At 38.1% G+C, this 24,710-nt stretch overlaps 1 protein-coding gene across 2 annotated transcripts in view; it reads right to left on the bottom strand.

Moving 5' to 3' along the window:
• Positions 1 to 24,710, bottom strand: part of myo3b (myosin IIIB) — an 81,093-nt gene that overhangs the window by 41,045 nt on the left and 15,338 nt on the right. The window contains exons 7-23 of one of the 2 annotated variants that reach the window (XM_053234049.1): positions 24,441 to 24,517; positions 23,612 to 23,757; positions 16,550 to 16,615; positions 13,724 to 13,885; positions 11,555 to 11,639; positions 10,681 to 10,797; positions 10,378 to 10,482; positions 8,795 to 8,878; positions 7,941 to 8,143; positions 7,654 to 7,752; positions 7,446 to 7,560; positions 6,406 to 6,532; positions 5,992 to 6,202; positions 4,959 to 5,106; positions 2,695 to 2,848; positions 2,443 to 2,531; positions 2,212 to 2,341 (exon numbers count right to left, since the gene is read on the bottom strand). In XM_053234049.1, coding sequence (XP_053090024.1) covers positions 2,212 to 2,341; positions 2,443 to 2,531; positions 2,695 to 2,848; positions 4,959 to 5,106; positions 5,992 to 6,202; positions 6,406 to 6,532; positions 7,446 to 7,560; positions 7,654 to 7,752; positions 7,941 to 8,143; positions 8,795 to 8,878; positions 10,378 to 10,482; positions 10,681 to 10,797; positions 11,555 to 11,639; positions 13,724 to 13,885; positions 16,550 to 16,615; positions 23,612 to 23,757; positions 24,441 to 24,517 — 2,118 coding nt within the window. Of the gene's footprint in view, positions 1 to 2,211; positions 2,342 to 2,442; positions 2,532 to 2,694; positions 2,849 to 4,958; positions 5,107 to 5,991; positions 6,203 to 6,405; positions 6,533 to 7,445; positions 7,561 to 7,653; positions 7,753 to 7,940; positions 8,144 to 8,794; positions 8,879 to 10,377; positions 10,483 to 10,680; positions 10,798 to 11,554; positions 11,640 to 13,723; positions 13,886 to 16,549; positions 16,616 to 23,607; positions 23,758 to 24,440; positions 24,518 to 24,710 lie in introns of those variants that run through there. The other variant, XM_053234050.1, reaches the window with a different exon arrangement.

The following is a 24,710-nucleotide window of genomic DNA, read 5'->3' as shown; positions in this document are numbered from 1 at the left end:
ACTAATACTAATTAGTATTATATTTTATCCACAGGGTAGAAAATACTTGAGTTATTGTACTTCATTAGTTTACTCAAGTATTATTTTGGCATATTTATACTTTACTTGAGTGTTATTGAAAATGAATAATTGCACTCTTAATTTAAAAAGATTTTTAAAAAACCCAAAAACTTATTATTATTTTTTTACATCTTTTACACATTTTTATTTAGCCCTTCAGAGTACTCATTACAAATCATGAAGCTTTTCTTCTCTCATCCAACCATGATTCTATGCTATATTTCATCTGAATGAGCTCAGTTTTGCATTCAATCTGTGCAGAAAAAAACTATCAAGAATCATGCCAGTCACCTCCTGTGACCTTCTAAGGCTACACTTCTCCCTGCACAACCTAGTTCCGAATCTATGTTATCTATATCATCCCTGTCATCCCGGTATGACAGACAACAAATGCCAAATATATATATATATATTTCACAGAAAATTAGAAGCTTTGACACAAAATGAATGTTGATCTATTCATTTTGAACAGTCTTGCTGAGAATCAGTCATCCAGACTGCCCCCTAGTGGTGGGAAGCAGACTACAAGAGGAAGCTTGTCAGTAAAGCAAACAACACCAGGCACAAAAAGATTTTTATCAGATCCTGCAGATAGCTGCAATTCCACAGATAAGAGGAGAAAGCTACAAAATTGGGTATAAATATATGCAAATTAAATTCCCCCCATATTTTGGCCTGAAGATCAAAAATTCTAATCTTGCTGATATTTGTGACATAAAAGGAAGATGCTGTTTCTACTGGTTTATATCAGGATGAAACATCAGCCAGCTATGATGAGCAGGGATAAGTGTAAGAGTGGACAACCACATACACATTAAGGTAGTGGAGGAGAGGAGGAGAGTCAATGAGAGTGCAGTATCAACAACTGTTATAATGTTTTCTCATTTATGCATTTACTTTTTTAATCACAAACAGGAGTGGGCTATTCTCATCCATGCAGCAGAGGCCATTTTCCTGCCTCACAAATAAAATACATGCATGTGTGGTCACATGGGTGCACACAAACACACACGTGCGCGCACACACACACGCACACATGCACACACGCACACACGCACACACACTCAAGAGAGGTTTTCTTTTTTCTATCCATTAAGAGTAGAAAATTGACTGCCTTCTTACTGCTTTCAATTCTGCTCAGACAAAACACACTCAAGGATACTGAAAGGAGATGGGAGGCAAATAATGGCTTATCTGTGGAGGAGAGTGAAATACATAATTAAACGCTCTGCTTCCTTCTTCCTCACTAAATCTAGTAGCCGAGGCATGGAAGCCTACCTAGTGGCTGACATTTTTTTTAAGCACCTCGCTAGCAGCACAATGATAAAGAAAAGAGGAGATGCACATGCTTTATAAGAGCTCTAAATAGTGGCATCTTATCCGCTGGGTGTTTGAAAACCTTATCGCTGCAACACCCCAAATCAGGAGAGATAGAGGCAAAACAGCAGGGAAGTGTGAGGGACTTCTTAGTGAAAATGAAAAGATCCTTCTATTCTTCTATCCTACTATTTCTCCACCCAGCGATCAGCCACACAAGAGATAAAGAACGAGAAGGATTTCTAGTTAAGTACAATAAAAAAGGGAGAGACACAGAAAGAGATAGACAGACAAGGTGCTATGCTGAAAAACCTCTACCAAACCATCAACATCAGACCAGGCATTTGACAGTACAGTTTTGTGACCTATCTATAGAAGTGTTGCCCTCAGATTGACCTTTACCACAGGAAGAGCAACAGACACTCAAAGTGTGAGTAATGACACATTCCAAATATTCATCTAAACAGCCAAACAGCAGTGTTTTACAATCCTCCCTAAACATGTTTGACTTCTTCAGAGTTTTCCCTGAGATTGACCCCTAAGGGGTGACAGAGAGGTGTGAGAATGACACAAAGTGATCATGGCTGTGGTGATGATACTAACACTACACTAAGTGGATCCCATACTAAGTGGTGGAGTTAACAATCTGTAGATTCCTACGGTATCATGCCTGGGAAAAAACTTTCGACCAGGTAATGACCTTTGATTTTGATGACCCCCAATTTCAGCCAGTCATGTGAAATCATTAAAAAAAAAAAGATGTCAAACTGGGACTTTTGACACCACATGATTTCCCATTTAATTAGTTTTGTGTGTCAGAGTTGTGAGACATACCAGTTTTGGTGAGAGGATTGGAGAACAGCTGCTGCAGCAATTTGTTCTCAGACGTTCTCAAAACAACCATGATGTCTGCAGGGAGAGTGTCTCGGTTCTTCTCCAGAAAACCATTCACACTGTATAACACCTTCAAGAAAACACCTTCCAAATATTAGGACATGTACTGATTTGAGAAAAACGCTCATTAGAGAAAATAAAGTGGATTTGCGTTCAGTAAATATGCGTTACCTTTCCAGCATAATGCTGAATTCCAAAGCATAACTCCACACGCTTTGGTCTCCAGAAGTACTTGTACCGTAGGTTGTCTTCAAACTTATCTTGAGATAAAAGAAGAACATGAGAACTAGTTAAATGACTGTTTCTATTAGAGTATTAATTATGGTCTGTATGGTCTGTCATTTTTAACACACATCGCAAACAACATAAATGCAGGCTGTTAGTAAGTGCAGGAAATGCTCTGAGCTCAGTGCAGTGCGTTACCAACGAGTGTTTGGTCTGTTGCCTGAGGGAAACGGCTCTCCTCATCCAGCAGTGAGAGAAGCCCCATGGGCTTCTGCAGGAACATGTCCAAAATCGGCCTGTTGTCCTCGTACTCCACCAGACTGGCATCTATCGCCTCACTCTGATACTCCATCTGACAAGCACACACAGTGTAACTGTCAGACATCGGCACCTTAATATATGCATATTTAGCTCAAATACAGTTCATAACTGGGTAGAGCTTCACTGAACCACAACAAATATTCATTCATTCATTCCAGTAACTGCTTTAACTTGGTCACCTTCTAATATAGCAGAATAATAAAAAATATATATTTGAAATTTGAGTCAAATTGAGAAGGCAACTCATACTCCAAATATTGTCATACTATCGCAATAACATTATGCAAACAAAGACATTTCTTTCAGTCTACTCTTCTGCAGATTAATTGTGATGGGCTTTTGCAACCCCTCCTCATGTTTTAATCAGAATAGCAGTGCTGTGTGTTTATCACTAAGGAGGAGTGGTGTGTGTTAAATCACATTGCCATTCAGCTCTATAATGAAGCTCACTAATACTGCTGTTAGTAATGAGGAGAATTATGCAGTCAGCCTTCCAGGCCAAATACTTACACAAACCGCCCTGCATGTATACACCACACACACACACACACACACACACACACACACACACACACACACACACTTACTGGACAAGAAGATAAGCAAAAACAAATGACACTTAATAAAGCAACAACTTGCTGAATCCGTGGACTATTTTGTGGATCTGTAAATTACTTACCAACAGGAAATATTTTTAGCAAACTGATTTAATTATTAGATTTGGAGGAGGTTACAGTTATCTTCTCTATAATAAGAGTACTGTATTTATACTAGACAGTGACAAACCTCTACTCATTTTTTGCTTTTATGATTTTTTTTTTTGAGAGAGAGAGAGAGAGAGAGAGAGAGACACAGACAGACAGACAGACAGACAGCTTGAGTGTTTGTTATGGTTAAATTTGTCAGGGCCCAGAAACAGAATAAAAGAGCCTCACTGTTGATTAAAATTAAGCAACAGTGCGGCTGGGGTGTCTAAATCACTCTTCAATTACACTACATTTTTGTTGTACTGCTAAACACTATACTAAATAGTGTACAGTTACATGCTGTCTCTACAGAATACACTGTGGAGTGTTATGTCTTCAATGGAGAGAATGTGATATGCTGAAGGTGTGGTATACTATAACACTAGAACTTCTGTGTACAGTTGTGAATACACATTTTTGATCATATATACTGATCAAAAATGCATTACAATACATACATTCTGACTGCATACAATGTTTACAATGTTTACAGTTTATCATTATTTTCACTTGCTTAGAGCACATTAATACTCTTGCACAGTCTTTTGTCTGTGTTCAGTCTTTACAGGTTGCTACTTTTGTACTACCGTTATCATTTCTGCACTGTGTCTGGGTAGGAGTGTGCAACTGTAGCACAAGAATTTCATTGTATATAGATGCTTAAAGCATTCTTTATGCACATGACAATGAGCTTGAAACTTATGAAGTGTTCTCTTAGGTCACTCATCAAAAAACACTTATCAGTAATACTACTGGCTGGGCACAGACCATTTATTGGCTTCACTTTCAACATACTTTTACACTGTTGTGACATTCAGCATTTAAGGAAATTATGTAGAACAATATGTTCACCTTTCTTAAGGTAAATATACACACACCCCATTAGATCAGTCTTAAGTATGGAAGTATGTACCCTATTTACTTTACTTTAAAGGTTGAATGAGGCTTAAGCCTAATTTAAGGTTTCCCGTGCACTAAGCCCCATTTATACCATGCTTGCCATCCGTATCAGTACCTGGATAACCAACAATCTGATTTCACCTTTGCAGTCCTACCTGTTTTGTGTTCTTATCGTCTACATTCTGAACCTTAATTTTCCTCTTCCATGGAAGAGGGCGATTTCCACAGTTGTTGATTAGGTGAGCACAAAAATGACAAGTTGTATTTGCCACTTTTTTTAAAAATATTTTAATGAAATTTGATTATGTGGTATTCAAAATTATATAAACAGACTGAACATATCACATGCCTGAGGCAAGCAAGACTAACTCTGAGGTCGTTCAGTTGATCTGATTACATCATGATCCCAATAAAATCTATGTTAATACACAACTGTTCAAACTGATCAAAAATGCTCGTTAATGCAGGGTTTAAAGAGAGATCTAAGTGTCTCACCTGTTCAAGGGCAAAGATGTGCTGGTTAAAGTAGAACTGAATCTGTTCATTGGCAATGTTTATGCACAGCTGCTCAAACGAGTTCTTCTTAAAGTTCTCAAAGCCGAAGATGTCCAAAATGCCCACGTACATCCCACTCTCTGCAGCACTTCAAACAGAGAGACCAGACACATCATTTTCACGTTATACCAATGTCACGTAGCATTAGAGCCTTTCTAAGGCACCAGCATTAAAATTTCACAGCCTTCACAAAAACATAAACAACCTAAACAAGGTATACAGGAGTGCTTAATTTGAGCTAACAAAGGATTCACACTCTGCCTGAAACACGACATTTGACTGCAAAATATACCAGTTTTTGACGGTCACCTTCTGCCATAGTTAACAGTTATTAGTGGCAATAAGGATGAAAATGGGAAAGATTGAAGTGGAAACGAGTGCATATGGATTTTGTGAAACAGACTGGAAGGCATTAGAGTCTCTGACATGTCCACACACTGCTATCTGGAGGGATTCTCTTGGATCAATGAACTGCCTCTTATTCTCCTTCTGAAGTCTGTTTAATCATCTGAATAGAATTTTCTCAATGCAACTCAATATCAAAAATTTATAGAAACCTCATTTTCATTGTGCTTTTCTCCTCTTGCTCTGGCAATTAATATTCTGCAGTCTGTGTTGGCTGAAATGGAGGTCACCTTTAAGATGGAGAGACTGTGCATACCAAACGTAATACAGGGAAAGATCTGCAGAGCCAGAAATCAACAGACAATTATCACAGAAGGCTTTCATAAATCTAGTACAGGTTTTACCACTCTGTACTGAGAAAGAAACTAACAACTGCATTCTGAACTCTTTGCTGCTGTATAGTTGAAAGTAGTGGATATTTCACAATTTTAGTCAATCAGATCACTTAAATGATGAACAGCCTTAAATCTGGGGCATTGGTGGCTCAATTTTAAACTGATTGGTTCCAAGAGCTGATCAAAATCAGCAAGAAGTGACTGACTGTTGATGGCCTTTTAAATTCACATACCAGCTCTTGATATCCGGCTGTAGAAGGGCATTGATACGGTTCACTATCCAGCTGAAGAGTCGGCCATAGAGGGCCTTGGACATGGCATCCCTCACATCAGTAGCCTTGTCCACTGTGTTGGTGCGGATTATGGTCTCACCACGTGTTACCACACAGTGAGAGGTCAAAGCCTCCTGCAGCTCCTCCGCTCCTATACACAGCAGAACCGCTGCTACATGGCAAAGAGCCACAAAGCACATCAATAGTAATAATACAATAAAATAGCTATGTACTAAATACCATACTATATAAGAATAACCAGTACTATAAACCTAAATAGTTACACCAACATGTTGAAAATGGTTTCAATAGATCTATGTATTTTCTTAATTTTAAAGGAATATTTTGCATGTTAACATATTTTCAAGCTCTCACCATTCTCTAAGGCCTCAGAGTTAGGCACCTCACTCTTATCCGTTTGGTGCTGAGAGGTGGTGGAGGTGAACTCAATATTTCCAGTGTTTAAAATAGCAGCCAAGATTCTGTATACAGAATTCACCTCCTGCACAAGTAGAATAGGACCATTTGAGGTAAACGTAAATGATAAAAATATTTTTAATGTCACCGTAAAAAGGCTAAATGGCCTTAATGTGTAGCATGATCATATTAATAGCATTATGTGCTCATATGGTTAGTATTAGAAAAAGTTAGCATAGAAAAAGTTCAACATTTTTTATCATGCATAAATTTTAAAAGTCTCATACAGATAATAAAATTGGGATTTTCAAATGTGCGTACACAAGTCAGTGCACACACTGAAGTGTAATAAAAACCAACAGTTTGTAGCCACTGTGAGCATGCATGTTACTGCTCATTTAAAGACAGACACACCCACAATTAACCATGTACGGTATGTAGGCACTGCTTCAAACAGTAAACAGGACTCTGAAATTTACACTACATCTCTAAATTCTCTCTGAAAAGTACCAAGAGCCAAAAAATCTGAACTCCAGCTTAGGTCCCAGCTGATAGCACAAATGTATGAGTGCTGTTTTCAGGAACTGGTATCGGTCTATTAGCCGTAAGACACAATGCACAATATCTTCCAACAAGGAGTCATACTGTAAATCATGCTGCATTCATTAACACATCAACTCTGTTAGCTATTTATGGAAATTAATAATAAGTGTGAACATATTGCACTTGCGGCTTTGTTTTGTTTTGTTTTGGTGTTTTTTCCTTCTACGTGCTTTCTGTGTGCACAGTTAAAGCTCTGAGTAAATATATGCACAAATCTAAGCAAACACTGTTTTGATAAATCACACAATTTGCATTGCAAAGTGTGTACAAACAATTTACACTCAAGTTTGTGCATATTCACCCTTGATAAATGAAGGCCCAGGCCTTGTAGCAGTTCATTCTCCCTAATATATTTAGGTGGTTTTGCTAAGAGATAACAAATCAGCATGCCACACCTCTTCTGAAAACCCTATTATGCGGAAGCAGTCCTGAATGGCGTCAAATTGGTCCTTGTATAGTTTGCTGGACACAATGTCCTGCATCACTTTGCCATTCGCACTGTCAATGTACCTGAAAAAAAAAAATCACAGTCAACATCATCTGTGCTTTTATGAACATATGGAAATGGTGTACAACAATAAATGTTTGCTCAGAGTCTCAAACCTGGGAGCTGTTTTCTCAGGTAATCTGTACTTCTTCAGACTGTCTTGGTGATAAAGACCAGCATATATGTAATAAAATATGTGGAAGTTTTTTTCCCCTCTGCCAAAAAATAAAAAAGTAGAAACAATCAGAACATGTTACACAAACAACACTTGCACCACTTTAATGTGAATGTTGACTACTAGTAGGGAAATAGTAAACCTTTTCTATGCTAGTGTTAGGGTTAGAATTAGCTCTGTGCAAGCATGCATGATGGACACTAGCATGATGGTTAGTATGACTCTTACGTGGCCTGTTTGATGACTCGTGATTTCTCCAGCAGGTACTCAGAGATCTTAGCACCCATGACGGCACCAGTGGGTGTAAACTTCATCTCCAGGTACTTCCCGAAGCGACTGGAGTTATCGTTAATAGCTGTGCATGCGTTACCAAATGCCTCCACCAGAGGATTCACCTGCAGGATCTTTTCCCGAAGTGTACGGTTATTTGCCTGCAGAGGGAACAATGCATCCACAGAGACTGAACATTTTACAAATTTTAACATTATGGAGAAGGATTTCTGGGTAATGTACACTCACTGTCCACTTTATTAGGAACACCTGCTCATTATTTACGCAGTTATCCAATCAGCTAATCATGTGGCAGCAGCACAATGCATAGAATCATGCAGATGCAGGACAAGAGCCTCAGTTAATGATCACATCAAACATCAGAATGGGGAAAAAAATGTGATCTCTGTGACTTTAATCGTGGCATGTTTGTTGCTGCCAGAAGGGCTGGTTTGAGTATTTCAGAAACTGCTGATCTCCTGGAATTTTCACACACAACAGTCTCTAGAGTTTACACAGAATGGTGCGAAAATGAAAAACATCCTGTGAGTAGAGAGCCTGCAGGCTGAAATTTGATGTGAACATTAACTGAACCTCTTGACCTGTATCTGCATGTATATTTATGCATTGTGATGCTGCCACGTGATTGACTGATTGGATAACCATAAATAAGCAGGTGTATGCATACTGTAGGTAATGCATACTGTAAAACAGCAAAAACAATGAAACCTGGAATCAGAACCTCTGTGAAATATATCTCTCTCATTAAAAATAGTGTCTCTTTATACAAAGAACACCAGTGTGTCTTCTACCTTTCCCAGAAAAGTGAGATGTTGGACGATGAGATGAGCACTCTCTGTTTTGCCTGCTCCACTTTCCCCACTGATGATTATACACTGAGAGGAAAAAAAAAGACACATCTTCCTGTCTCACAGCAAACTCCACATCAAACTCATTTGATTAACTAAAGATTTGTCACTGTACATCAAAGACATCAAGACACTGACAGATCTTGTACTTTATCAACTCCAGAATTATTGGCAACCCTCAAGAGAACAGCCAAAATGGCTGTATAAAATAAAATGGAAAATAATTCCAATTTTTCACTTAAACAAACAGAGAACAATATTCTTATAAGAACTTACAACAGGATAAGCAAGATCTCTAAAAAATATATATATATTGACACCCCTAAATAATATTAAAACCCATTACAAACAAGTGGCTAGATGTTCATGGACTCTTGTAAAAATTGATTGCATCATTAAATTTTACTTAGTACCACAATATTTTAGCCCAAAACCGGGTTGCCAGGAGGTAAACATTTGTTTGTAAATAGATCTTTCAGCAGGATAATGACCCTAACCACACATAACACAACAGAAACATAGTTGTTGGACACAAAAGTAGTGTTCTCAATGGCCATTTCAGACTCCAGATTTGAACTGCATTGAAAACCTGTCATCTGAATTGAAGAGGACAGTCCACATGCATAAAATTACAAACATAAAGGATCCTGAAATGTTCTTCATTAAAAAGTCTTTGACATCTGTGTTCAGCATTACAGGACTCTTAGGGCTTAGGGCTATTGTTCATTCAAGGGAAGGCTTTGACTAAGAGTGTTTCCAAAACATAAAAAAGCTGCCTATGATGCTGTATTCAGAGACAGGAAGGCATTGAGTCATGTCCAAATCAAAGAATGCTGCTTTCTGAGGCACCGTCATCTGAGCAATTTTTGAACGGAGCATACATGTATCTTTTGCTGTCCTACATATCCCATATTCCTGTGTGACAGACAGCCTGTAAAAAATTGCCTGAGGAAAATCTGTTGGAGAGAGGAAGCAGTCTGTGAACAAATGAGTTATTTATGAAAACTCTTTGCTTAACTATATTTTAGTTCTAGCAAGAAATGGCTGACAGAATATTTGCTCTGTTGTCTATACATTGTCTGTCTATATACTTTATTCCGTCTCACCTCATTGACTTTAGGGTTAGTGACTATTACCATATTTCAGTAACCTGGCAACATAGTGATGCCTTCAAAGCCAGTGTCAAACAGATTTATTACAGGTCCCTTCATAGATATTGAAGCACTGTCTTCTAAGGCAAGCCTTCTGTCTCAGAAACAACTTAAATATTATTTGTAGGGGCATTTCAATAATTTTGAAACAGGTGCTTTGATAATTGCACTACTGTAGGAAAATCATTTTATATTAAAAAAAAAAAAAGTTTTCTTAATATAAATGGACTATGCAGCATCCTCATATGTTTAAGCTGAAAATCACTCATTGCATGAGAATTCATGTTAGATATTAATTTCTGTTCACTGCTCATAAAAAGGGACAATAATTCTGGAGTTGATCGTAGACAGGTATGAAACCCTGCAGATGGATACCTGGTCTTTGCAGAATGTTACCATCCCTTGGTAAGCTGCATCAGCAGTGGCAAATATATGAGGAGGATTATCTGAGCGTTTTGCTCCATGATAAAGCTTAGAGAACTGTACAAAACAAGCAAAAGACAAAACCTTTAACGTGAATATTCAGTAAGTATTGACCAGTTGAAAGTTGTCTCACGTGCAGTATAATAACCCATGAAGTATATGTGACATAATTTTTAACATATGGCTAACTTTGGCCAATAAGAAAATACATTTAAGTTAGCTGAAATCTGTGTGTTTATCATGCTGTGCCAGAACCTGTGGTGAGTAAATTTTCAGAGCCTGGAATGGGTTCAGGGCGATGAGGATGTCTCCAACATAGGTGTATATCTGCAGTTCTTCATAGCGCCTCTGAAGATGTGTGATTATAGTTTCCTGTGTAAAGCAAATCAAGAACCATATTTCAAGTGACATAACATGCAGTACAGCAGATGTATTCAAACTTTTCCCCATGAGGCCCACACATCTCAGTTCTTTGAGAATATGCATCAAAAAAAAAAAAAAAGCCAACAAACAACATTAAATCACTGTGCAATTATCATTACCATTAACATTATTTGTAAAGTGTTAGATTTAACACTTCATTGTTCTTTTTTTGGTCAAAATTTTCAGCCTCTGTCCAAATGCATCAAATTTTTCAAAAGCTCAAAACATTCTCCATTTACCCTGAAAGAAAGTGTATCAGTGCATCCTTCACACACCTCGAGCACAGGCCAAAACATTACTAATGTGAAATATGGGAAGGGCCGGGGCTTCCAGAGAGTGTCCGTTAATATCCAAGAGCTCAGAAAGTTGACAGGCTCATTTGCCATGTTTATTATCAAAAACAGACAGCTCTTTTGATGTATTTTGGAGTATGTTCCAGTGTACTCTGATGGCAAAATGCAGATCTCATACTCAAACTTGTGTAAAGAGCAGATCTGATACAGTCTGTAAACATTATTTTGCTATTTTTCATCTCACCAGCATCATGCCCCACCAGCAATTCCTTCATGCCCCACTCTGCATTACAGTATATTACAGGAACATTAGTTTTGAGCTCAGTTTTTTAAGTGCTAAGAACTAAGCAGAGTGTACCTTCAACAGGACTAAGCAGTAGTTCAGCATATTAAGTACAAGTTCAAGCACAAACCTCATCTAAAGCCTCCAAGTTCACGAGGTCATCATCAGGAAAACTCTCAATCAGCAGTGTTTTGCGTGTATTGATCCGTTCATGCCTTTAAAGATAGGATTATAACTCAATTGCAGTTACAAAATGCAATCGATGCATACATAAAATCAGTGTCATCTTGAAACAAGTTGTCAAGCCCACATGGGTTTTGTAGTCTTTTACAGAGTTTACCCCTGTATGCAGCAGGAGATTAGCAGAGAACCAGCTGGTCCATTCGCAAAAACAGAACAAAGCCCTAAGGCCCTCAGATAGCATAGTGTGAGGATATGCCTCACTGTGTCAGAGGAAGGGAAGAGAGAAGGACAGAGGCAGAAATGCTTTAGAAAGGAATGGAAAATGTGTGTGTTGGACTGCATGATCTAAACAGTGCACTGCACAAAAAAAAAAAAAAAAAAAAAAAAAAAAAAAAATCAAGGAAAATATTTTCAACATCACAGTTAACAACATAAGGTGCAGTTTATAATGTTTAAAACTCTTTTGAGATCTATTATTTTATATCATTTCATTAGACACCTAAAGAAAAATGGGAACTGCAATATTGCTGTGCAATTAATATGGCCAGTTTGTTTTCATATATGGTGTCTGTTTACATTTTTCTGGCCCTGAAATACATTCCACCCAAGCTGGACCAGAGCTGCTCAGTTCTTTCTCTAGTATATAAAAGGCAACTCAGAAAGTGTTTAAAAAGGGTGTAGGGTTATTTAGGGGAATGTCTTAATTGCGATTGCAGTTCATCTTACAGACACCAGAGGGCTCTAAAAATTTTCGAACAGCACCTTTAAATAATTATTTCAAAACTGATATCCAATCTACGCACGCATTTAAAGATTTTTAAAACACATCTATTTACTTTGCTAAAGTGCAATCAAAAGAGTAAGCATATATCTGCTGCCTGGTGTAATGCTCATTCGCTGGTGATAATGCCCTGTCTCACTGTTCAAGAGCAACTCACCAACTCCTTTTCCAGTGTATTCCTCTCTTCAGCAGAAAATGTGCCCTGAGTCCAATGTACATCATGCCTGTGACCTCTGACTAAAGCCCAGCATGTCAGAGTGTGTGCATCATTGTGTGCATGTGCTCATCAACTTTTTTTTTTTTTTAACCTCCCTAATCTGTTCTCTGACTTCAGTATCTATAATGGGAGAGCAAAGACTTTTCTTTTACAAGCCTATAATCTTATTAGGTCCTTTCTCTGGCTGTCATTCTATCTGTCTCTTTGACACTCTATGGAAGGATAAAAGCAAAAGTGTCCACCATTCTCACAACAAAGGAAATAATGGGCATGTTTACTGTATCTTTGGTTCAGTCTTACTTAGCCTGGCTCTTTCAAACTGAAGCAAAAGCTCCTTGCAAAAACATAATAAGAAAACAAGCCTACAGCCCTTCCAAAATGAGAGCTTGTATGGTCCATATATTTATATTTCTTTAGTGATTAAATGAAGCAGAGCATGCAGTACATCAGCTTCCTAAAATAAACAGGTAACATAACTATCCTTCATCATATACAACCCACAAAAACTGTGTCTAATGCACTCTTCAAAGTAGTACTCTCCATAGTTGTTGATATTAAGCTCACCATTAACTGAATCTCCAGTGGGCGTCTAATAGAAACAAAGATTAAAGTTATAAACTAGTTTGCTGTAAAATACGGTTAGTGCTAACAGTGAATCTGATTAAAGCAAACTAGCGTCTGAGATGATAAACATCCTCACATCTAGACCATATCTTTACATTCTCTTATCTCAAACACACTGGACTGGTTTATTATAGACAATCAGTGCCCCTGAATCATACAGCATTCTGCCCCCTTTTGGCTATAAAAAATACAACACCATCTGAAGAATGCTCAACACTGAATATTAAGATCAGAGATGAAGAAGACATATAGCGCAATTGAGTCAATAAATCACTACAGTGGAAAAATGACCCATTTAAAATCAAAAGCAGCACAATCACGCAACGTGACACACTTTGGAAAAGTCACTTGATTTTGATATCAACTTAATAGTCATAATCCAAAGCATTTCATAATCCACTCATTCTTCATAAACGGTCTAAAAGAACATGTGAGTGGTATTTCAAGGTATACTGTCTAGCACTTGGGTGATATCTGAGGAAGAGAACACATACTTGGTCCTGGTCCTGGTCTTGGAGCCGGCACTCTGTTGGTCCTGTATGAGAGCTGAGAGCTGTTTCCTGAGAGCAGCATCTTTGCCATGAGCCTGCTTAATAAACGGGTGTTCCAGCAGATGGGTGACTGAAGGACGTGCCTCGAAATCTTTTATCAAACACCTGGAACACAAAGAAAAATAATAGAATAGTAAAGAGGAAAAAAAATCAAATAACTGACTGTTGAGATTAATCTAAGAAAGTAATATAAAATGGTCCTTGTCATGTTTGCAGAAGCTTGAATTAAATATGAACATTTTAAAAGATGTACTAAGTCACCTGTGCATCCTGCTGTGGCCTGAGTCAGATCAAGACTGGAGCAGGGAAGTGGTTCATAGAACAAAATAAGACAAACACTCCGTATATCTCTCATAGAAACAGTGGGGGGAAAACAGTCTTATCCTCTGTCTCCAGTCCGGCTCTTGCTGTAAAGCAGGCAGCAGGGTGAACTGTTGACTTACTAACCTTTCAACTATCAGTGTACAATTCATTCACCTGTATGCACAGCACCAGATAACCTCCTGTACAACGTACAGCTCTCCCTATGTACAATATACTATCATTTCTCACACTAATGATACAGTGCATATGCTGCTTAACATCTATAATGTTGTTACATCATGTTCACTAACAAGCTGTGCTAATCATTTATCACACTAATCATGAAAATGTTTATCATATGGAGCAGGAGTTCTCAATGTTGTGCAGCCTGGGATGCCTTTAACAGTATAAACCTGCAGATCCCCACAGTACAGATGTCTTTTACTCTTAAATGACTGAAATTTCCACTGAAAGAATGCAATTTTATTGTATTAAACCTATTCAATTCAAGTGAACAGTCAAACAAGCTGATAAATATAGGATAACAATAATAAATACAATAACTTTGGTAATGGTGGTCTTTTATTTCCTCCATCTTAAAAAAAAAATTTTAAAAATGCAGACCCATGGCTAGGACCCCACTTTGAGAAGCATGGATTTAGAGAACATAAATACAAGAGAGGGGTAAATTATTGACTCCAACATGTATATAAATATGCAGGGAAACATATTCTAAGCAATATTGCCTTGGTGAGGGCAGCATATTTGGCATTTCTATTCGATCCTATCATTGACCTACAGTAGCACAGTAACAATGCGTGCAGGACTGAGTAAGACAAATCACAGGCATCTAAATCACACTATCTTAATCTACACTGGAATTCAGCCTGCATGCCTGTCACTTCCACCGTTTCTGGATGTGCCATTAAAACGTTACAGCTCCACCATTAGTGCTGTGGCTCTAACAGCAGGGCCGTGCTGATACGAAAGAGGAAGCTGTTCCACGGCACAATTACTGACACTGCTGATGCATTTATTAGCCAGGAACAACACACTCCTACAATTAGAAGAGGGAGGTGTCCAGTAAACAGCCTGCATCACCTGATAACATTGTCTGCCTTCCTCTAACTAAAGCTCTGCACACACACATTGACTGATCCCCATTTTTCTGTAATTTATGGGTTTAGAGATTGAAGGCATTTTTTTTATAAAAAGCCTCTTTTGAAGAAGAATTGCATTTAAGACAACAGACCACAACAGACAATGTCTTGTCTGTACATGATGTCTGCATATAACTCTGTAAGCATTTTTTTTTTGTTTTCCTTGGAACCGAAAAAAAAAAAACCAATAGAAAATTAAGGAGAACCTGAAGAACCTTTCAAAATCAATGCGTTTGAACACAAAAATGATGTTTGCTGATTCTCCTGCATGACTGTTAATAAACTGTTAAAGCAGTGAATTCTGCCAGAAAGAAGTGAAAAGCATAACTCACTGCACTGCAGATTATTAATATGGCACATTAGTCTTTGCTTTTAATTCATCAAGGCTGGAGGATAGACCTGCCTCACCGACAAATTCACAAGAAATACAAATTAATGAGTCAATTTTGTTCTCCTGCTGTGCGCACAAGCCCGTTTTTTTCCCCCAGATTTCCAGTCTAATAATGGTATGATTTCAGTTTTTTAATTTCTTTGTGAATCCACACATATACTTTCCCCCACACAGAGCACAACAAGCATCACTTCCAAAATATAAGCAAACATTTATTAGTCTTCCTATTCTACTCACTACTTCCCTTTATTTGCAAACTCTGACTAGAATTAACTCATATATTTGGTGAGACTGCTGTGGATGCAGGCTATCCCTGAATGTTTTACACATACAGTAATATTCATAACTCTTCTTGCCATATGGTGAAAACTGTAAAATCGTTCTGCCATGAAAATGGTTTACATTTATAACACAGCTTTATCAGCAACCAGGGATATTAATAATGGAGAAAGTAATATATAACCCCTCTTGCTGCCAACTCATGTATGGATTCATTTTACATTTGCATTTAGTCATTTGGCAGATGATTTTATCCAAAATAAATTAGAAGTTGGGCAATACATCCTGTATTTAAATGCTATGTAAATCTATGCAAGTGCACCATGTATAATTATTATATCTTCATAAAACTATACACTGCTACCATTGTGATAACTTGGGTTCATTTGTAATTTTGCCTTTGCCTTATTAATTGAGAAAAAAAACTCTTAAAAAAGAACAATAGCCACCAAGACAGAGAATGTTGACAGAGAATGAAAGCAAAGCTCCTATAAAAATAATAAAAAATTGACCTTGACTTCTTCTAATCTAACTTCTTTTAACTTAGTCTGTAGTTCTTTAAAACGTCTCAAGCATTCAGAAGAGCCACAATGAAGGGACTATAGGAATATCTGAAAGGTCTCAGAGAGTACTCACTGAGCAATGAAGTGATTGAAGCTTCTGCACCACTGATCCGCATGGCGAAGTGTAGGAGATAGGTTTCTGCACACAACAAACAAACACACACACACACACACACACAAACACGCACACACAGAGATAAATAACAGTGTAGCCATATCACCAGATTTTCTCTCTATACAAGTAGCAGTGCAGCCGATACTCAAAGAGTTCTGTAAACTTAAATGAAACTGGAAAAGAATAAGAAGTTATTCAGTGAATGTGCCATGAGGCTACAGTCTAGACAAAATATAGCCCCTAGGTGACATACTGATTAAGAATTCCCAAAAAGAAATTACATTTAATCATGCTTTAGCATGGCCTCATTTTTACAGTACTGTACAATATGACATTCTACTATATCTCTAGCAGGCTTCATAGAATCTCTCTCTCTCTCTCTCTCTCTCTCTCTCTCTCTCTCTCTCTCTCTCTCTATATATATATATATATATATATATATAGATAGATAGATAGATACATAGATAGATAGATAGATAGATAGATATGAATATTTTAATATCCATAAATGTGGGTCTGGTAAACACATCAGATGTGGCTGTAGCTGAATTCTGGCAAAAAGACAACAGAACTGGGTTTGTTTTCTACCTTTATGCAACGGCGATGTTGATTCTCAATTCTGATTGGTCAGTTGGTGTTTATACATAGTTTTCTATAAGAGCAACTCTGACAGCACTACCAGCTGTATGGTTTAAGTATATTAATGCACTCGTCTTGTTTCTGTAGTAGCCATTCCTTCACAGGGGCTTGAATGGCATTTGCTCCACATAATATAAGACTAATAATACACAGTTTTAAGTAAAATATCTAATTGTTGTTATGGTGATGGCTTCTGTAAGGAGATGTTTATTTAACATTTACAAAAGGAGTCCAGTGTCAGCAGTTTGTGAGAGTCATTTAGTTTTATGCCATTGGAAGTCTTCAAGATAGAGGACTTTGCCCTTTACAGGTTCTCAGTAACATAAAATGCAGGGCTTTCTCTTCAGAGACAGAGAGAGAGAGAGAGAGAGAGAGAGAGAGAGAGAGAGAGAGAGAAACAATAGAGGCTGGTAAGGGAACTACTGTTTATAGCTGCGATAAGTAATAATAGGAACTAAATTGTCTTGTGGACATGCTGCAACATTTCTAACTAAAAATGATTAAAAGCATGATGTGTTGGTCATTAATAAATTCAAAAACTGCTATGGTATAAGGACTTTAACACACTGTGATGTGCTGTATTGTGATAGCTCATAGGTTTTTTATACTGGAATGCAGTGTTTTCCTTTCTCCAAACATAACGCTTCTCATTTAAACCAGGTTCTATTTTAGTCTTATTTGGTCTCATTTGTCCACAAAACATTTTTCCAATAGCCTTCTGGCTTGTCCATGTGATCTTTAGCAAACTGCAGATGGGCAGCAGAGCGGTGGCTTTCTCCTTGCAACACTGCCACTGTTATTCAGTGTCCTCCTGATGGTGGACTCATGAACATCAACATTAGCCAATGTGAGAGAGGCCTTTAGATGCTTAGAAGTTGCCCTGGGTTCCTTTGTGACTTTGCGGCTCTTGGAGTGATCTTTGTTGGTCGACCACTCCGGGGGAGGGTAACAATGGACTTGAATTTCCTCCATTTGCACACAATCTGTCTGACTGTGGATTGGTGGAGTCCAAACTCTTTAGAGATGGTTTTGTAACCTTTTCCACCCTGATGAGCATCAACAACTCTTTTTCTGAGGTCCTCAGAAACCTCCTTTGTTTGTGCCATGATACCCTTCCACAAACATGTTGTGAAGATCAGACTTTGATAGAACAACAACAGGGCACTCACTCACTCACATCTGATTTTCATCGCATTGAGTGAAAACAGCTGACTCTAATTTCACCTTCAAAACTGCTAATCCTAGAGGTTCACATACTTTTGCCACTCGCAGATATGTAATATCGGATCATTTTCCTTAATAAATAAATGACCAAGTATAATATTTCTGTCTCATATGTTTAATTGGTTTCTCTTTATCTAGTTTAGGACTTGTATGAAAATCTGATGATGTTTTAGGCCATATTTATGGCGATATATAGAAAATTCTAAAGGGTTCACAAACCTTTCAAGCACCACTGTAAATCAGGAATGTGGCACTGTGCCGCAGAAAGATAATTAGAATGATTTTGGAAGCGGAGCAGTAAGTGCTTAAGTACGAGAGGCTGACTTTGGGTGTGGGCCAGGCCTGAAGCGCTCCAGTGGAAGATGACAAATGAGCCGAGGCTCTCTGTGTCTGTCACACAGCATCTGCCACAGTGTGGCCGAGTTATGAGAGCAAATAATTCTCCTGTCAGCAACCTGAGCATGGCTCCATCCATCAACAGACAAACACTCAGGGGCAAGCCAGGTACTGTACCGGCTACTGTACCGGCTCTGCTGGACTCTAGTGTTGCATACAGACGCTAAACGTGAACTGGAATGTGAACTGGAAGCACGAAGAGTGACAGTACAAGCCCCAGCAATGATGACTGGGTAATGAGTCACTCAAAGCCAATGTGTTCTTCAGCATGACACTTGAAACAAGTGACTCTCAGGAACTCTGGACCAGGAAGAAGTAAGCAACATAGCTGAAATGTTGGAGGACTGAGAGGAAAAAACTTCACAAAAAAAATTACAATGCATCATTAATCTGTACCTGAGACTAATGAGACCTCTAGGACTGGAAAGATTGACATTTCCGGATACTATTTCAACATGCTTAATTGACAGACAGAGATCAAATCCCTTATTTTCCAACACCACGTTTCCCATATATCCGTATTATTCAATATCTCGTTCTACTTTAACACTGATTGAAGTCTTGACTAGATCCAGGGTGCTGTACAGGTTTAAGGGAGGACACACTACGTAAAGACACATCCTCTCTCTCTTTCATCATAAACTATCCGTGAGAACAAAGCAGTCAGGCATATATAAACGAAAACCCCGTTAAGCACCGTTTTCCTTTTTTTCTACCAGTAATCTGTCGTCCTCGGCTGCTCTAAGTCACCCCATCCTTTGATAGAAATGCAGACAGACAGTCCTCTCTGAAGAGCAGATCAAAGGAGAATAACTGACTCCTTCAACGCAAACTATAATGCGAGCCCGCAGCAATGCTCTCGCCTTGATGTTGCTCTGCCACGGCGAGCCGCTTCTACATAACAAAGTGAAGCCAGCATGGCTGATGGCACTGCTCAACATCCTTATTGTGCTGTGTAAATTCCACCAAGGATTCTCCCCTCGCCGCCTGTTTGTGAGACAGCGTGTAAACAGGAGCGGTTTGTTCTAATCAAGGTGCAGAGCTGCTAAATGCATGTCAGAGAGCGTGGTGCCAAACGCAGATGCCGTCAGCAATGGGGCTCAAAACATCAGTTACACTCAAGATGACAAGCTGAAGACACAAAAAACAAACAGATGCCACACAAATATTCCCACACACAGCTGAGACAGTACACTAACCGACATAAAACAAACAGGAAAGCCATTACACGTTCACGAGGAATATGAATGAAAAGAAGAGAAATTTCCCAACAAAAGCCTGTTTAGTTTTGTGTTACAGGTTTATATCTTCACTGAATTTGCTTATGGCTGTGTTATAAACAACCAGAGCTAAACATGCTCAAACAGAGACTGCTCCATACTTGTCTTGCACTGGCACTGGAAATTCACCTCATCCGTCATAAAGATGTCTTTCTACCTACCTCACACACAAACACACTCTACCAGTCTGCAAACTCAAGCCTCATGCATGCATAAAAATTTACATATAGTACAAAGAGACCGTGACATTTACACAATAATTTGTGCAATACAGCTAACAGAAATGTTTTTACGCAAAAACCATTTTGTGTCATGTACACAACAGTATTTCCAGATTCACAAATGTACTTTTTACAGATAATCAGGCTCATTGTCTATTGTTATAAAATTATTATTAAAAAAATACTCTAGTGGATTAGAGATAGTCACTCAGACACACAAACAAAACTCAAACAGAAAGTCCAGCGCCGTTCTGAGCTGTAAATGACACATGAGCTGGTAGACATTTTGTCAATAGTAATCTGCCATATAAAAAGGGCTGTGCAATTTTTCTGAACTAGCAAGCAACCTGTGTGGCTCTTTAGTGATTATTTCTGAGAAAAGCTTTGAGCAGGACACAAACTAAAAATAGATTGTAGGTTGTTGTGCAGAAGCAGTGTATCTAACTATGAAGTGCTTGCTTCAATCGGTCTAATGACAAAACAGCTTGCTAGCAATATATTAAGCTTTATTCTTTTATGACATTTTGTATATTCATAATGACTATAAATTTTATATTAGTCATTACTATTGTGGTCCTAATATTGGTAAATGTTAATGTTAAAATTCCAAATTACCAAAGAGAACATACAGTAATTAGTCATTAGTCGGATTTTTGACTACATTTGTAGCAGTAATATGGAATATTATCTTATCTAATGCAGTGTATCTACATTCTGTTCCTGAAGTTTTCCTGCACATTTTAGAGGTTTTTTTTTTTTTTTAATCAGGGAAACCACTAAATCCTGGCATGTAGGAGGACTCTAGGACAAAGCCTGGAAAATCCAAAACTAAATCAGAATTAACCTAGGACTTAATATATCATCTTTATGCCTGGGTAGGTGATAGCATAGAGGATGCACACTGCTGATGCAAATAATGTTTAAATATCATCATGACCACTGCTAGTTGCAATTAATTATTTTTTTAATGGTTTTGACATCTTTATGCCTTGTAATTGCTCCATTACTCTAACTTGAGATAAGAATGGCTCTTATAGCATTTATGTCCACCATCAACACTGAGGAGATGGGAACAGGCAGATGTTTTTAAGCTTAATATTTCTGTCAGACTATATATATATATATATATATATATATATATATATATATATATATATATATATATATATATATACACATACACACACACACACACACACACTTTACATACAGAATTCATTATATCATAGACTCTGGCTTGAAGATTGACTACAATTGCACACCTCAGCTGGAGGTTGCACATATTTAGAACATTAGTTATTATTTCTGTCATTTGAGACTTTATATTATTGTACAGTATTAGAAGAATATATATATATATATATATCCGATTTATTTATTTTACCCGAATTATACGGTTGTGTTTTTCATCCAAAATGAGCTATTGTTGTACGTATGTTTTTTTATACCAAAATATTGCATAAAAGCATGTAGGAAAATATAAAGTTGGAAAGCATCTGCTGTGACCATCCTGATTAAAACTTTATGGCTCAATATCTTAAAAGCAGAGAAATTCTGATGTCTCATTATACCAATTAATGCACAACAGTGCATACCTTGTGACTGAATCTATAATAAAAGACAGTAAACAGCTTGACAGCTCAGTGTCTTAGTAAGAATAGTAAAGTGATTTAACTGAGTGCTATAAGAATCCAGAGAAGGGCTGGTCATTTTACTATAAATGACTCTGAATCTCATTTTACAGCAGGACAGGGGAAATGAATAGTGTCATGTAACTGTGTCACGTCAATGAATAGTATCAGTAACTAATGCATTAGAAATCTACATAGTGACATTTTAAAGATTATATTCAGTCAGTCTGTAACCTTGGTGTAAGTCAGTGTACCATAGTCACAGATGTCCTTCATTACGAGGGGACACACCTCCTACTGACAGACTAAAGTCTCCACACACCCACTCGTAATATCAGTGTCCGAGGCCAGCCCAATAAGGGAGTGTGTGTGACCACGACAGATGACATGTTAACAGAATCATTTCACACTTCACTGCACACATGTGCACACGCGCACACACACACACACACACACACACACACACACACACACACACACACACACACACACACACACACACACACACACACACACACACCTATTTATTCAGACATGGCCTTGCTAAAGGTCCCTATTCCACTGATTTATGTGTCCGATCCAAGTATCGGCTCTCATTTCAGGAAAAATTAAGAAAGAGAAAGAGGATAAGGAGGGAGCAGGACAGACAGAGGTGGTAGCACATAAACTCAGAATGTTATGAAGGCCTGAACACTATTCATGATAATGAAATCAAGAACTTAATATTTTTACAAAATTGGTAATGAACAGCTACAAATTTACTTTGTTTACATCATATGCCAGATTTTATTTTTCAAATAATTCAATGAATTTCATTCATAATCATTGCACTTTATACTCCATATTGAGATTAGTGTTATTCAGGCTAACCAGGTTACCAGGACATCTGATGCTAGCCCATGACATCACTGATTTCATGAGTTATCATGGCATCTGCTAGACAGTGCACATGTTTGGATGTTGTTCGGACTAAAGGTGTGTGTAAGGTTAGCATCACAACAGCAGCTGAGAGCTCTCCTCTCATGTGGGCTTGTTGAGGGACAGATAACATTGTGCGGGGAGCCAGAGTGTCAGCCTCATCTCAATGAGAAAAGAAGAGGCTAATCACACATGCAAATTGCAATCAGAGGGCACAGGCACACTGCATTGTGTGAGATAATGGTGTGATTTTACGAGTGACAGAAGGTCAAACGCTTTCACTATCAAAGCATTCAAATAATCATTAATCAGAACATCGTGTAGGGACAGATTTCCTGATTGGATGAAAAAAAAAAAGCATAAAAATGTCAAGCTAAATTCATTTGACTTCAGTGAGATTTAATCACACACCCTGAAAATGATAATCCTTCACAAAAAAAATAAACAATTATCAAATCTCCTTTTAAGCCATCTTAACAATTTCCTTCAAAATACATTCCTTAAGTAAAAAAGGCTGAGTATTTCCTAATCAGTAGCGCTTGGACAGGATCTTCTACCTTCACCAGGGTGTTTTATAAAGACAGTGCTCCCTATTCACACAGCTTTCACTCTATCACTTTATCCCTCCCTCTCTGTTTCCCCAACCCATCTTCTCTTTTCTAGCCTCCTCTCTCTGTTTGGGTGGGTGCATGGTGCCCTCTGCTGTCTCACCTTGGTATTTTAAACAGAGCTTTTACAGGATGTATCTCAGCCAGTGGTGGCTCTCCCTCAGCCAGCTCTATAGCAGTGATGCCTAGAGACCACACATCACAGCGGGCATCATACGAGTAATCCAACTGCTGCTCACATGCAATCACCTGTAGAGAAAATAAAAATAACCTTGCAGTCCCACACACAGTATACTGATAGTGTAATTGTATACACAGTATACTAATATTGAATGATTTATATTTGCATAATGTCTATCTATGAGAGTCACTGCAAGATCTAATTTAAACTTTACCACACTGTTATTGTTTTGTTCCTGGAAAATTACATCAAATCTTTAGACATTATTACTGTTGGCATATTAAACTGCTGTATTTTCTCATCTAGGCTATAAAAGGATCATACGTCACTGTGACCAATCGTGAAACAGAAGACTTGCTTCGGCAGACTGAATTCTAATTGGCCTGGAGGCCAGACCCCCTCTAGCCCAATCATCTAGCTTCACTACTGAATAGCACAAGTAAGGGGCAAACCGGCTCTCAGCTATTAACCTTCACACGACCCCCACTGTGCTCACATGCAGAGAGACACTTGAGAATGCACATACACACAAGCACACAGTGTCTGACACAGGGCAATAAATTTCAATCAAATGCAAACTGTACTACTTCAAACAATACTTCATTAACCCATAGGTTTGCACAGTGTCCATAATGGCTAGGAGAATGGAATAAAAACTATCCCCCACCAAAAAAAAAAAAAAAATAGAATGTATTGTATATAAGTGCATAAGACTGAAATAGAGAGAGAAAGAGAGAATGGGAGGAGATACCTCAGGAGCCATCCAGAAAGGCGTTCCAACTGACGTGTTCCTGTGCAAGCGTGCACTCGACAGCTGAGCCGACACACCTGCAACAGAAACAGTCCCACGCCCATCTTAGAGATCATATTATGCAAATGACATTCATATTCCACAGGGAAAACATGTAATATATTTCAGTGATCTTTCTACCTCTATTTACCCCCACCCCCGTTTAACATTTATATAAACCATCAAACAAATCTGGCTTCAGCAAGCAGTACACCAATCTAGCAGCCAGTC

The sequence above is a fragment of the Pangasianodon hypophthalmus genome, chromosome 5 (genome assembly GCF_027358585.1).
Source record: "Pangasianodon hypophthalmus isolate fPanHyp1 chromosome 5, fPanHyp1.pri, whole genome shotgun sequence".
In the NCBI taxonomy this organism is placed as follows: domain Eukaryota; kingdom Metazoa; phylum Chordata; class Actinopteri; order Siluriformes; family Pangasiidae; genus Pangasianodon; species Pangasianodon hypophthalmus.
Note: the sequence above shows the minus strand (reverse complement) of the source record. Positions and strands in the feature narration are given on the sequence as shown.